At 42.1% G+C, this 15,710-nt stretch overlaps 2 protein-coding genes and 1 pseudogene across 2 annotated transcripts; 1 reads left to right on the top strand and 2 right to left on the bottom strand.

Moving 5' to 3' along the window:
• Window positions 1–10,274: 10,274 nt before the first annotated feature.
• Window positions 10,275–11,030, top strand: LOC149390653 (uncharacterized). The gene has a single exon (XM_089619823.1). The coding sequence runs from the start codon at window positions 10,275–10,277 to the stop codon at window positions 11,028–11,030; it is 756 nt and encodes a 251-aa protein (XP_089475949.1).
• Window positions 11,031–11,261: 231 nt separating this feature from the next.
• LOC149390652 (uncharacterized) lies at window positions 11,262–12,281 on the bottom strand. The gene is made up of 2 exons (XM_089620431.1): window positions 11,931–12,281; window positions 11,262–11,830 (listed from the first exon to the last, which is right to left on the bottom strand). The coding sequence occupies exons 1-2, from the start codon at window positions 12,056–12,058 to the stop codon at window positions 11,419–11,421; spliced, it is 540 nt and encodes a 179-aa protein (XP_089476557.1). The 5' UTR covers window positions 12,059–12,281; the 3' UTR covers window positions 11,262–11,418.
• Window positions 12,282–15,008: 2,727 nt separating this feature from the next.
• On the bottom strand, window positions 15,009–15,305 carry LOC149390651 (copper transporter 1 pseudogene; annotated as a pseudogene).
• Between the last annotated feature and the right edge of the window lie 405 nt (window positions 15,306–15,710).

The following is a 15,710-nucleotide window of genomic DNA, read 5'->3' as shown; positions in this document are numbered from 1 at the left end:
GGTTTCCTTTGCCTTGGCTTTATTTTCCATTGGCTTTAGCCCCATTCATCTAGATGTCTTCTCTACTTGGTCCCTATTTAACACTTTGGTTAGTAGATCAGCAACATTCTCTTTGGGCCTAACATAATCAATACTAATGACTCCAGATGAGAGATGTTGTCTAATAGTATTATGTCGTCGATGGATATGTCTAGACTTTCCATTGTACATCACATTATGTGATCTACCAATAGCAGATTGATTATCACAATATCTACATATTGCAGGCACGGTTTGTCCAATCAGTAATATCCTCCACAAATTTTCTTATCCATTCGGCTTCTTCGCCAAATTTATCCAATGCAACAAACGTAGATTCCATCGTGGATCTCGTTATCACAGTCGAGTCTTGAATATCAGATATCCAACTTGCATCAGTAAAACCTTCAATGACTTCTGATATCTCATATAGTGTAGACCATAATCACGAGTTAATCGTAGATACCTATGTACTCTCACGATTGTTTTCTAGTGTTCAGCTCTTGATTTACTCGTATATCCAGCTAGTTTACTCACGGTATAGGCTAAATCAGGTCTCATACAACTCATCAAGACATAGGACTTCCTATCACTCTCACATATTCAATTTGAGAGATGCTTTCCATTTATTCTTAGACAAGTGTTGCATGTCTATATGAGTTCTAGAAAATCCAGAATCGTCTTTTCCAAACTTGTCTAAAATTTTATCAACATAGTGTGATTGACCCAGGATAATTCCATTGGGCGTTCATGTAATCTTGATTCCCAAAATTACATCAGCAAGTCCCAGATCTTTCATATCAAACCTTGAGTTCAATATATCTTTTATGGACTGGACCATATGATCATTAGTTCCCACAATGAGCATGTCATCTACATATACACACAAAATCACATACCTATGATCGGTTTTCTTAATGTACACAATTTGTCACACTCGTTGATCTTAAATCCATTTGACATCATGATAGTGTCAAATTTCTCACGCCATTGCTTTGGGGCTTGTTTAATGCCATAAAGCGATCTAACTAACTTACACACTTTTCTTTCTTGCTCAGGCGCAATATAACCATCGGGTTGATCCATATAGATCTCTTATTCGATATCTCAATTAAGGAAAAACAATTATATCCATTTGATAAATTTAAAGATTGCGTAATGCGGAAATTGCAATAATCAATCTAATAGATGTTATTATCGTCACGGGAGAATAAGTATCAAAGTAACCAAGACCCTCTTGTTGTCTATATCGTTTGATTACAAGTCTAGCCTTGTACTTATCAATGGTGCCATCGACTTTCGTGTTCTTCGTGAAGATCCACTTTGAACCGTGTTTTACTGCCAGGAGGAAGATTAACCAGCTCCCAAGTGTGGTTTTTGCCTGATATAGTCTATTTCACTTCTTATGGCTTCTTTCCATAAGTGACCATCAACGGAGTTCACAGCCTCCGTGTATGTTAGAGGTAGAGCCTCTAGTATAGTAGTTAGAAAATCATAACGAAATGTTTTTCTATCCTTGCTTGCTTCGTCTAAGTCCCTTTAACTCTTATCTCTTCTTCGGACTCTTCATCATTTTCTTGAGTCATTTCATTAATATCCTCAAGAAATTGATATGATGAACTCAGTTCATCTTCCTTAGACTTATAAAGAAATATATATTCAAAGAATAAAGCATTTTTAGATTCCATAATTGAAATTTTGTGAATATCAGGGTTTTTTTAGTCATACACAAGGAATCGATACACATTAGTATGGTGTGCATATCCAATGAAAATACAATCAACAAACTTTGGTCATATCTTCATTTTCTTTGGAGCAAATGCCATTATCTTGGCCAAGCATCCCCACACTCGCAAGTATTTATAGGAAGGTCTATTTCCTTTAAATAACTTAGATGGAGACTTGTCCTCCTTCTTTCAGGGTATCTTGTTCAAAAGGTAATTTGCAGGCAAGATTGCTCCCCCCCCCCCCCCCCCCCCCCCCCCCCAAGTCTTGGGGTAACCCAAAGCTTAATAACATCGTATTCATAATTTCTTTGAGAGTGCGATTCTTATGTTCGGTAACGTCGTTCAATTGAGGAGAATAAGGTGGAGTGACTTCATGAATAATTCTATGTTGTGCGCAAAAGGCACCAAATGGTTCAACATATTCACCTCATCGGTCACTTTGCACCATTTTAATCTTCTTATTAAGTTGATTCTCAACTTCCAATTTATACATAGAAAATTTCTCAATTGCTTCATCTTTGCTCTTAAGCAAGTACACATAACAATATTTTGTACAATAGTCAATAAAAGTCACAAAATATATATTACCAGCTCTCGCTGGCATGAACTTTAAATCACAAAAATCGGTATGGATTAAGTCAATGGATTCATTACTTCTTTTAACTCTATGAAATGATGTTCTCGCTAATTTTGCTTCAACACAAATTTCACATTTATGTTTTGAGTCAATATTAAACATTGGAATACAATCCAAATTAATTAACTTTCTCAATGTGTCATAATTCACATGACCTAGTCTACCATGCCATAAACTAGAAGACTTAATCATATAAGTGGAAGAATTATTCTTATTAATCTTATTCGCCTTGTTGGAAATTACATTCATCTTGAACATACCATTATTAATATAACTCTTGCCCACATACATCTCATTCTTAGATATACAGCTCAAGAGTGGAGAAGGAGTTCTTGTCAGAGCATATGTGGCAGGTCGCTCCAATGTCCAGCCACCACTCCATGGGGTTCGAATCCACCAAGTTCACCTCAGAGATCACGACGATGAGGAGGTCATCATCACCTTCCACGACATTGGCCTCATTCTTCTTCTTTGGCGGCTTTCTATAATCAGCAGCACAGTACCCAACTTTGTCACAGCTGAAGCATTTACCAAGAATCATTTGTTGATACTTCTTGAACGTCCCTCCCTTGGCCCCAAGATTATGGGCGGGTTTCTTCCCCTTTGAGCTCTCCCCGTGTTCGACAACGTTGGCCTTCTCCGAAGTGGTCTTGAACCTCTTTTCAGCGCCACGGATGTCCTCTTCAATATGAAGACGAACAACCAAGCCTTCAAAACTCATCTCATTTCATTTGTGCTTGAGATAGTTCTTGAACCCCTTCCATCATGCGGGTAGTTTCTCGATGACCGAGGCAACTTGGAATGACTCGCTAATGGTCATGAATTTCGTGTATGAAAAGTTGCAGTTCTTGCACTTGACTCACCATGGTCTTCAAATCCACCATTTGAAACTCAAGGAAGCGGCCACAATATATATTTTTTGAGCCCGCATCTTTGGTTTTATATTTCCGATCCAATGAATCCCAAAGCTCTTTGGAGGAGCGTTTGGGGCTATATACGTGTATAGCAACTCGCTAAGACTATTCATCACACAATTCTGACACAAGTAGTCGGAATCTTTCCACGAGCTAAACGCCATTAGCACTTGTAGATCGTTTTCCTCCTCACGAGGAGTCGGTGGATCTTCGGTCAAGAACCGCACAAGACCGATTGCTGTCAAGTAGAACAACATTTTTTGTTGTCAACGCTTGAAGTTCAACTCCTTGAACTTCTCGGGCTTCTTGGCCAGAATCATGGTGAGCACGCGTGCCATTGAACCGCTTGGAGTGAGAGTCACAGGTCCGTTCACGTCCATAGTCGTCATCGATTGAACAAGACCCGCATGTCTGTTTCTGACCGTAGCCGTCATTGAAGTTTGTTCCAATGTCAAGGGAATTTGACCTATGGTCACAACATTCGTGGTGTTCACCACGTTGAGAGTCTCAATGACGTTCTTACCATCGTTCATGTTTGTCATGTTTTCCATTTCTACAAAAGAAATCAACAAAATTAGTATTCTTCAATAAAACAAATATGAAAAATAAAGAAACCTAAAACAATATTTTCCTCCTCACAAACTGTCTAAACAAATAAAAGCTACAAGATTGTTAGCAATGTTACTGAAAATATTGTACCGGAAATAAAACAATTTGCGAAAAATAATTAATTAATTTCAAAAAAATAATAACAAAAAAACATAAGGAAAAAAAACCGGTATAAACCTTAACCGAAAAGAACAAGAACAGAAGAAAATAAAGGGATCTCTATGCTCGTTGGACGGTTTCCTTGAAGCTTTTTATCGCCCTCCACATGTGATGGATTAGTCGTGCGAAAGTCTCCCAGGATACAACGAAAACAAGACAAACTTAACACCACTCAGTTTATCTATGGCGAACTTGAACCATGGTCTGAATACTACCACTAGACTACAAATGAAAACACACAATTTCAAAGAGAGAGAGAGAGAGAGAGAGAGAGAGAGAGAGAGAGAGAAGAGCAAGAAACTTGTTGGTTTCAGTGTATCCGAATGAGAAGCCAATGTTTCCTTTTATAGGAGAGTCAAGCATTCGATTACAAAAATTTTAACCAACGTTTATTAGCTATTAATGATCCTTGATGCTCGTCCATTATGGCAGGTTTAAACCCCAAAATCATACAGCCTATTAAAGCACGGTTACAAGGTTGAAAACTGTTCACTTATTGCTTGCTCGGTTACACACCATGCAATAAAACAAATTAATATTTATTTAATAATTAAATAAATAAATTATGAAGGAATAAAACGACCAACAAAAAGTAGACCACGATCCGAGACAAGCTCGAATGGCACGACACACAGACTGGACGACGGCGGCAGCGCGCGTGTGTAGTGGACTTGGACTTCTCTAAGCTCTTGCCCCGCTACAAAAAAAATGGGTCACCTTAGGAACTCAAACCCTTTTGACCAAATTTGGTATATAAGCTCATACAAAGTTCACATATTTCTTCAATGTGGGACTCTTATAAGAGCACTCTCAATCACAACACTTCCATATATTCTTCAAACTTATTGATATTTTCCAATCTACTTTGAACATTAATTTTCCATTCAATATAGCATTGATTTTGACAAATAAATATCAATCTTATGCTCGTCGCAAAGAAGAACAATACACTAACATTAATCAATTCTGATGAGTGGACTTCACTCAAATCTTAGCTACAAATTAGTTCTACACAAAATATTAACTGCAATTTGCAAACTATAAGAAAATGTGTTGACTTAAGATTTCAAAGGTCTTAAATGCTCTCTACTGCCTAGAGGAGCCCATCCGTCGTTTTCGGATTATTCTTTCGCAGAACAGATATCTTTTGTCCTTTTCTTTGTTCCTCTATCACTTGATACTGTAGACTTCCTATTGTCCTTTGTCGCTTTTCTTAGGAAGAGTACTGGGACCTAGTTAGTTTATAGTAGAAGGTGTTTAGTCGACTCGGAAGGGGTAGCGTTCTTAGGAGTATGGATAAAGATGAAGTCAGTTCTTTGGTGGACCTCACCGAGAACTGAATATGGAAGATGAGGACTGGGGAGTCGAAGGAGATAGTTCCGAGCAGGACTTGGTTTTGGCCCATCTCGGTACAGTGGCTGTGGGGAAGGTCTTGGCGCCACGTGTTGGCTCACTGAGATTGCTGCAGTCTATCCTGAAGCGTCTTTGGTGGAACGAAAAGGATTGGAGGCTGAAGATGCTGGAGAAGAAGCTGGACTCGTTCATCGTGGGTATTGAGTTTGCTTCTGCAGAGGTGTGTACGAGGGTAGTGGGCAAAGGCCCATGGACGTTCAACGGCGGGGTGCTTTTGCTCGAACATTGGTCGGAGTCGCAGCGCTGGGAGGACTGCAATTTCTCGTCCATCAAACTTTGGTTAAGAATATATGGGGTGCCACTGCAAGCTAGAAACGAGAAGAATTTGCAGCGGCTGGTCACGGTGGCGGGGTCACCGATAGGGTTCTCTTGGGACGGCTCCTTTCACTCTGTTCTCAATGAGTATTTTCGTTGTCGGATAGAGTTTGATGTGAACCAACCCATCAGTCCTGGGCGGTACATTCATGTTGCCGGTAAACAGGTGTGGATTTCTTTCAAGTACGAAAAGCTTCCTCTTATCTGTCTCCGATGTGGGAGATTTGGACATGAGAAACTAGGATGTTCAAAGCCTGCGATGGTGGTGAAGGATCCCTCCGGATCGTTGGTCTCTCCTCTGGGGCATTGGCTGAAGGCGGATGTTGGGCGGCGGTCGTGTTTCGACGGAGAGGTTCTGAAGAAGGCTACGACGGATACTGTACGGTCCCGCGAGGTTGATTCTTTGGGACGTGAGCCACAAGTTATGAGTCCCAATAACGAGGAATGGCGTAATCTTGGGGTATCGAAGGACGAGGACAGCCTTGGGAAAGAAGGAGTTGTGGGGAACGAGGGAACTAATTACCACTCTACCCAAAGGGAGCCCAAAGCCCAAAATTTTAAAACATCGGCTGGAAATTCCAAAAGAGATGATGGGCCTGTTGATAAAATGAGCCCAGAACAAAGTCCCCCAGAGCCCAACCCGACCAAGCAGAAATTAGGTAATTTGAGGGTTAAACAGCCTAACCCAGATACCAACAATAATCGCCCAGAGAATGTTACGACAACGACCCACAAGGAGGAGGTGGCGCAGAAGAAGAGGCGGCTAGCTCATTCCCCTGAAAAGCCGAAAACTGACACTACACCTGAGTTCAATCCCGGCAAGAGAGTTTCGGCGCAGAAGAGGGCGGCGCGTGCGGCTCCGGCAAAGAAGAATTTCCAGTCGGCCGAGAACTCGATCGCGGAGGGTAGAGACAAAGACGGAACAGGCCTCCTCCACAGCCTGGGAATTTCGGTGGCGGAGGCTCGATTCAAGATCAACGCCCAGGATTCGGGGAATGAGAAGGGGGGAGAGGGAAAAAATGCGGAGGACGTGGCTCTTCCGGGATCGGCGGGAGTAGGCGGAGACGGCCAGCGCCGCCGGTCACAATGAATCTCATCTGCTAGAACGCTCGGGGTCTGGGCAACCCCGACGCGTTCCAAGATCTCCTGAGACTCGTGCGTAACGAGGCTCCCAATGTCCTTTTTATTTCTGAAACAAGATTGTATTCCCGGCAGTGTGATAATTGGAGGGGGAGGCTGGGAATGGAGGAGCATTTCGTGGTGGATAGTAAACAGAGAAGTGGTGGTCTTATGGTTTTTTGGTCGGGTAATGTGGATATGCAAGTGTTCTCGTACTCTGCGGGACACATCGACACGCTTGTTCGTCAGCACGGGCGTGAGTGGATATTTACTGGGTTCTATGGTAATCCGAGACCGGAAGACCGTAGATTCTCGTGGGACTTGTTGAGAAGGCTTGCCTGCGTGCATGGGGATCGGAATCTCCCTTGGCTCGTAGGTGGGGACTGGAACGAGATTCTTTTCGACGGAGAGAAAGATGGTGGGGCGAGACGGAGTTGGGCGCTCATGAACGACTTCCATAACGCTCTTGAGGATACAGGCTTGGAAGACTTGGGGTACACGGGGGAGAAGTTCACATGGGCAAATGGGTGGAGACCGCCGGGATTTATTCAGGAGCGTCTTGACCGGTTTTGTGCCAATGACAAGTGGTTGAGATTGTTCCCAGAGTTCACAACCCACAATCTGGAGTATTATGAGTCCGATCATCGTCCAATTCGACTTGTTCTTGGACCGCACAAGGAGAGGTGGCGGCGCAGCAAGAACCGGCGCTTCTTTTTCAAGGAGAAATTGATCTATGAGGAATATTTCAAAGACAAAGTGAAGCAGAGCTGGAGTAACGTGGTGGACGGCCCTCATCAGGACGTTTCTGGTAGTCTTCGTAGACTCACTAAAGAGCTTTCATCCTGGGGACAAGAAAGATTCGGGAAACTACCGAGACAAATTTCCGAAGTGAGAAACGACATCAGGATGGCTAAACGGGATGGGTCTCATGGGGCGAATGTCGCGCGGATCGCTCTCCTCAACACAAAACTTGAGAAGCTTCGGTCTGCACATGAGATCCATTGGAAACAACGGGCGAGGGTCAACTGGCTTTCTCACGGAGATCGGAACACGAAGCTCTTTCACGCATATGCTAATCGACGCCGGAAAGCTAACAGGATTGAGTCTATAACTGATGACGAGGGGAGGCTGATTTCGGGTAATAGAGATCTACTTCAAACATTCGCGAGCCACTACCGGTCCCTCTTTGAGTCCACTTGCCCGAGCCGGGAGGACATCGCCCATGGAATTCCGGAGACAATCCCAACTCTACCGGATAGTCTTTGTGAGCTGCTGGAGAATGACTTTTCCAGGGAAGATATTGAAGCGGCTTTGTTTGGGATGCACCCAACTAAGGCTCCGGGGCCAGACGGGTTGGCTGCCTGTTTTTTCCAGAATTGCTGGGAAATTATTGGCGATTTTGTGGTTGAAGAATGCCTAAGAATTCTTAACGGGGGTGATAGTGTAGCGGCCTGGAATCACACACTTCTATCGCTGATACTTAAGGTTGAGAAACCGGCCCATATCAAAGAGCTCCGCCCAATTTCCCTCTGCAACATCCTGTATAAGATTGTGGCGAAGTCGTTGGCCAACCGGCTCAAAATGGCGCTGGGCAATGTCGTGGATGACAATCAGAGTGCGTTCGTGGCCGGCCGCAACATCGCAGATAATGTTATGCTGGGATTCGAGTGTAATCATTGGCTCCGGTCCCGATCCAAGGGCCGGGTGGGTTACGCGGCCTTGAAGTTGGATATGAGTAAGGCCTATGACAGAGTTGAATGGTCTTATCTTCGGGGCGTGATGGAGGCTATGCGTTTTGGTCCAAGATGTATTTCACGGGTCATGAACTGCGTCTCCACAACCAGCTTCTCGGTTCTTGTCAACGGGCTTACATCCGAGAAGTTTACGGCATCGCGAGGTCTCCGACAAGGTGACCCCCTATCCCCGTATTTATTTATCTTGTGTGCTCAAGGCTTCTCGTCCTTGATTCATTCCCAGGTGAACAACGGTTTACTGCACGGAATCCAAATCTCGAGACGGAGCCCACCGATGTCTCATCTCTTTTTTGCCGACGATAGTCTCGTCTTCTATCGGGCTAATGCAGCGGAGTGTAGAGTTCTCCTAAAATGCATCACCGTTTATTCGAGAGCGTCGGGCCAATTGGTGAATTTCGAGAAGTCCGCGATTTCCTTCTCGCTGAATACATCGCAGGCTGACGTGGAGGCGGTCACTCGGATCCTAGGTGTTCAACACATGGTGGAAATAAACCTTTACCTAGGGTTGCCGACGTTCTCGATGCGAGCTAAGAATGTCCAATTTGGCTACCTCCGGACAAGAGCTAAGAAGAGGATCAGTGGGTGGAAGGAGAAGCTGTTTTCGATGGGGGGACGGGAGACGCTCATCAAGTCTGTAATCCAATCCATTCCCACTTACACCATGAGCACGTTTAAGATTCCGGCCGCTGTTAGCGAGGAAATTGAAAGAGCTTGTGCTGATTTTTGGTGGGGAGCGGAAAGGGATAAGAAGCGGTTCCACTGGCAGAGTTGGGAGCGCCTATGCCGGGCCAAAGACGAGGGAGGTCTGGGATTTCGTAGCCTCAAGGAATTTAATCAGGCCCTATTGGCAAAGCAAGTCTGGAGATTGGCTCGCGCACCCCAATCCCTGGCAGCGAGAGTTATGGCTGGGAAGTATTACCCGGACTCCTCGATTCTTGAAGGGAAAGAGAAGGCGGGCAGCTCGTACGTTTGGCGTAGCCTGTTGTGGGGTATTAATCTGTTGAACGAAGGATGGTGCTGGAGAGTGGGTGACAGCAGTAAAATCCCGATTTATGGGGGTAGGTGGTTCCCATCCCCGACGAGCTTTAAAGTCCAATCCCCAAATACTCTAGGTGAGCATGCGATGGTGGGAGATCTGATTCTCGACTCGGGGGGTTGGAACACTCAGCTCATCAACGAGTCGTTCCTCCCTTTCGAAGCCGAGAAGATTCTATCTCTGGCCAGGCCGCGTGCTGGAAAAGAAGACTAGATTGTGTGGCACTTTGATAAGCGCGGACTTTATATTGTTCGAAGCGGCTACCACAAGGCGCGAGAGACCAGCAACAAGACGGAGAATCCGGGCCCATCCCGGCGTGGTACTGAAAGCACGTGGCGGAAGGTTTGGTCGCTTAACACTCTTCCAAAGGTTAAAATTTTCCTTTGGCGTGCTTGTCATGAGATCATTCCCACGAGAGGAAACCTAGCCCAACGCCATATCCCGATCGACGGCTCTTGTCAGTTCTGCGGGGGACAACTCGATTCCTCGGCCCATGCTTTAATTTTTTGTCCACTGGCAGAGGATGCGTGGACTCACTCTCCTTTCGAACACATTCGGGAGGGGAACCAACATATGCGCCTCCGGGATGTCTTTGTGACCACGGTGAGGCGCTTGTCGGAGCACGAAGCTTCTCTTTTCGCAGTTCTTCTCTGGGAAATCTGGAACCTGAGAAACAAGAAAATCCACGGGAAAAGGAGCGGTTTTGACCAGGCTTTCCAGCGAGCACGTGCTATCCAGGAGGATTTTGAGCGGGTCAATAAACAACAATTGAGCCAACGCACCGAGAATGCGAGTTCCTCTTGGTCCCTGCCGACGCAAACAAGATGGAAGTTGAATGTTGATGTTGCCTATCCTTCAGAGGGGTCCGCTATGGATCTGGGAGGATGCATTAGAGACACGAAGGGGTGTTTTGCTGCGGGCTTCAGTAAAGCCAGACCGAAGGCGTCCACCGTGCTTGGAGCGGAGCTGGAGGCTTTGCGGGAGGGGCTGGAATTTGCGACGAAATGGGGCTTCGTTCCTTGCGAAATTGAATCGGACTCGAAGACGGCTATCAGCCTCCTGGAGTCTCAAGACCCGGTTGCGACGGAGGACGGCTTCACCATCGAGGACATCATCAGGCTGGCGGTTCAAAGTGGCTCTAAGTTTAAATTTATTAAACGAAGTGGTAACAGTATGGCACATGTCATTGCTCGTTGTAATTTATCCTCTGATATTTCCTCCACTTGGTATGAGGAACCCCTTCTTGTATTACTGAACATTTGTTGGCTGATTTGGCCTTCACCCATTCTGGGCAGAGTTAATAAACAAGGTCGTTTTCTCAAAAAATAAAAAAAAATAAAAAAAATATTAACTGCAATTTTAAAATTTTATTCCAACATATTTATATACCCAAAGAAAAGAAAGAAAAAAAAATAAAAACAAATAAGGAAGTAGCATAACTGTAAGCAAAAAAGAAAAGAAAGTGAAATTGTGTAGATAAATTTCTTGAACCAAATTCATGTACAATTATTCAATATACAGAGATGATACGAGGGACAAGGGAAAAATACATTTCCCCAATAGAAAACAAAATCAAATTTATTATTTTCATATGTATATGTGGACTATGTACCAAAAGCAAAAATACAAAGTAGATACAGCTCAAAAAGGGTTAGACAGAATGTTGGGATTCGTTTCAGACCGTCGGATTCATTTGTAAAAATCGAACGGCTGAGAATCAAGTAGAGACCTCATCCAAAAGCTTGTACCTTCTGACTCTGTTCCTAAACACCTGCCTGGTTAATCCCACGCGCGAAATATCTTCCGACCTCGTCTTCCTCAGCCTCTCCGCCGCCGTAACGATCCTTTTCCGACCGGAAACCGGTAACTCCGTCGATCTCTGCTTCTTTATCGGCCCGCTTCTCGACTGGCTTCGCCGGTGAACCTGCGCGTCGCCGATCGGGCTGTTCTTGGCCTTGTTGATCTTCGCTGTCGGCGAGTTAATTATGTTGCTGTCGTTTTTCAAGGATGATGAAGAATTGGAGGAGTTTTGGGAGTTGTCTAATAATTTTGTGTCGTCTCTGTGAGACAAACACCAGTTACAGATTCTGTGCGACTCTCCCACGTTTGGGTACAGATTGCTGCAATACCTGCGGGTGTAGACGATCCAGACCCAGATATGAGAAGTGAGAAATCAATACACGTCATCTTCTATTGGTTTTCATTCAATTTGCATATATGTGTACGTACCTGTGTTGGGATCTGAATTGGCAGATTTTGCACTGAAACAGCTCGTAGGAGAAGCCATAATCGCCGCACATGCAACACTCGGCACCGTTTTTACCTGTTGTCGTGTTTTTGTTAATCTGGATATTCATTTATGTGTATATGTATATGTGTGTATCTCTATGTATATGTGTGTATCTCTATGTATATGTGTGGAAAATTGAGAGGATGGGTTAAGGGGAAGAGCTATCTAAAGCCAAAGGCCACACAAAGTAAAGCCAGAAAACATGTTATAACTTCAACGGCGTTTTATATAAACCGATGATGACTAAATATTAATAATTAAAAAAAATATTCGATAGTATTTACTTGATATTGTATTACTATAATTGCCGAATGAAATATTTTATTTCGTGCAACTTGTCGCCGTGTGTCAAACGTAAATGAAATTGTTACTTTTTTATTATATTATTAATTTAACGGTGGGTCCCTTCCTTAGTATGAGTCTACTGTCTATCACATTCTCATTTCCAGATGCGTTTCTCTTTTTTTTTCTCTTTTTTTTTTCTTTCCTTTTCGTCCCCTCACTCAAGTATGCGTTTATTTTCATTAGAAACAACAATAATAAACAAACAAATAAAAAAAAAGGGTAACACCAAACTCAACCCCATCTCCAACTCATATTAGGGACCTTAAAAAATCTCATTTGGGGAGAATAAAGAGTAATAGAATGGTTGGCACTACCTCACATGTGAAATATACCACTCACATACAAAGAGCAAGAGTTCAAATTCCAAATATAAAAAATCTGTCATGTTGAAATTTTTGTTTTGTTTTATCAAACCGAAAGCTTTTTTTCATTAAATAGGCATTTCAGCTATAATATCAAGGTACAGCTAGGGAGAGGTTAAGAGGAATTTAACTTTAAAGGAAAGTTGAGAAGTTTATGTGCTCAAATATTGCATAAATAAAAGAGAAGCAAAGGTCTTCAAAGTTCGAAGTATTTGTTGAGACTCTTCACTTCGTCTACAAGCATCCTTGTCGAATTTGTATATGTGATTATGAATGACACACTCATCAGCCCCTATTTTTCTAGCTTCAACATCCATTTACACGTCGATTGTCACTGCAAAGGTGGCGAGGGTGGCCAATAAGTTGGCCGAGATCCTTCCAGCTCCTGTGAGCTTTTCGGTTTCTTACTAGCTTCGCAAGGAAATTTGCAGTCCATTCCACCATATTCAACACCGCTCAACGCTTTATGTTCATCACCTGAGCATTTCAAGTATTCCAGGCTTGCCACGTGAGTGCGAGGAATCATTCCATCTCCTTTTCTTGAGCTCATGTGCAAGTCTTGCTAGTCCTTCTACAATGTCTTCAAAGTCTTCTCGTCACATATTGATTTTCATTGTCACAACTTTTCTCGTCTTCGCTAAGTGAGAACATTGTCTTATTTGATTTGTGTTGTTACACGTGTTATTGACTTAATATTTTGATCGGAAAATATGTCTTGTCAAGACGTCTTGCGACATGCTCTATAATATGTTGAGATATTTTGGTCGTTGTTTGCATAATTTATATATTTTGGAAGTTTCCAGTTTCGCCAAAATTGTATGCAGTAGACCTTCTATGAATATTTTCTACGTATGAATGGGTATGGAAACCTAGTTCAACTTCCAGAGATGTTGATCACTATAAAAAGAAACATTCTGCTTTTGGTGGTCTTTGACGCATTTATTTTAACAATATGGGTTCTTAGACGTGCAAGATCAGAAAAACTGAAAAAGAGATTGTGTGGTGTGTGTTGTTATACAAACGCACTCTGGCATCTACTCAATACAAGGCAAGTATGCGAAAAATATTATGTAGAAATTTAGTCTTGAAATGCACGTCACAAACGCAATCTGGCAGCTACTCCAAAGACGATAAATGTGTTGTTGATCAAATCTCATACAGAAGCATGATTGGAAGCTTGATGTATCTCATTGCTAGCAGCAAAACTAAAGTATATGCTCGATATCAAGGAAATCCAAATATTAGTCATTTCATTCAAGTCAAGCATATTATCAAATACATTGGAAGAACACTTGATTGTCTACTACATTCTTTTGATACCAAATCCACTCTAGTTGGTTATTGTGACGCTAATTATGTTGGGAATGCCACAAACAGGAAGAGCACATTTGGTGGATGTTTCTTTCTTGGAAATAATCTAATTTCTTGGTTCAATCAAAACTGTGTTTCTCGGTCTACTATTGAGGCATATTATATTATTGCTGGAAGCAAACTCAACTCTTCTGAATGAAACAAATGCTTGTCGAGAATGATATCCCGCAAGATGTTATGATATTGTATTGTGACAACATGAGTGCTATCAATATCTACAAGAATCACGTTCAACAAAGCTAGACAAAGCACATCGATATTGTAATCATTTACTTTATTTAACTTATTTTTGCATGTTGTGATATTTTCTTAATAAAATTAAACTTTGTCTATTTTTTAAAAAAGAGAAAATTATTAGACTAATGGTCTAATTGTTCCCATGTGTATATTACTTTAATAAAAATTTCAAATTCATTTGATTAATATAAAGTTTAAAAGATGACATTTTAATTAATGTTACGAATTTGTTTAAAAGAAATTGGTTGTCACTAGCTCATTTTACACTTTTATTATGGGAATAGCCCAAGTTTCATTTAACTAACGAAATAGCCATTTTTTTCGTAGCAAACAATTATACATTTCGCGAATCAATTAATTAATTAATTAACAGACTGAATTGAGTTAGGTTAATTAATTAACTGAATGTTTGGATTTGAAATTCACAAAAAATTTACAAAAATCAGAACTTAAGTCAATTCCTATTCAAAACATTCAATTAATCAACCTAATTCCTAATTCAGTCAGTTAGTAAATTAACTTTACTCACAAAAAAATCAGAATCTAAGCTAATTTTTAATTCAACGAATCAGTTAATTAATTAACCTAACTCAATCTAGTCAGTTAATTAATTAACTAATTCACGAATTAGCACTGAATCAATAAAATAGCTCAACAATTCAACAAACCAATCTATCGAGGGTAGATAGAGCCGTAACGGACTCAACAACCCATGGGCAGGAGATCAGAGGCGACTTTCTCAGTACCGCCGCTCCGGAAAAGACGGCTATCGAAAACCACGAACCCAACGGCGTGACCGGCGACGACGACGAGGAAAACGCCACCGTTAAAGGACATGACGGCAAGCATAACGACGTAGGCGAGGCCGACACGCAACGCGTGTTGGAGCGTCTGAGCGAGGGCGGCGCCGGCGGCGGAGGAGCGCGTGTTGAGGAGGTGCGAGTGGGAGAGCCACTCGGTTACGATGGCGAGCGCGAAGACGAGAGCGAGGAAGTACATGGGAGTAATTCAGGTAGTTTAGGTTAATTCGGCTATTCCCATAATTTAGGAGAACTTGGGTTATTCTCTTAATATTAGTAGGGGTAATTGGACTAGTATACAAAATAGCACTTTGTTTAATGTTATAAATTATTTAGTGTTTTATTTGTGTATAATTCATTTGATGTATTTGGAATATTGTGTTACTATGATATGATATATTCTAACATTTTCTTGAACCTATATATATTTTCATTTTTGTATACATATTATTTTATATAAAAAAAATGATAGACCTGTCGATATTATGTATACCTGTAAATTTGAATTAGTAAAAATTAGTAGCAATATTAAATCATTCTAACTTATCCATCAATAGCAGATATACATAGAAAAATCAAAACCTCGATGGTATTTTAAACATTG

This window comes from Urtica dioica, chromosome 7 (genome assembly GCF_054948205.1).
Source record: "Urtica dioica subsp. dioica isolate 48M chromosome 7, U.dioica_male_clone48M_v1_H2, whole genome shotgun sequence".
NCBI classification, from domain to species: Eukaryota; Viridiplantae; Streptophyta; class Magnoliopsida; order Rosales; family Urticaceae; genus Urtica; species Urtica dioica.
Note: the sequence above shows the minus strand (reverse complement) of the source record. Positions and strands in the feature narration are given on the sequence as shown.

Coding starts and splice junctions, on each gene's coding strand:
- LOC149390653 (XM_089619823.1), top strand. CDS start 10,275: ATGCGCCTCCGGGATGTCTTTGTGACCACGGTGAGGCGCTTGTCGGAG.
- LOC149390652 (XM_089620431.1), bottom strand. CDS start 12,058: ATGAATATCCAGATTAACAAAAACACGACAACAGGTAAAAACGGTGCC. Junction 11,831..11,930: donor CAATTCAGATCCCAACACAG/GTACGTACACAT, acceptor CTACACCCGCAG/GTATTGCAGCAATCTGTACC.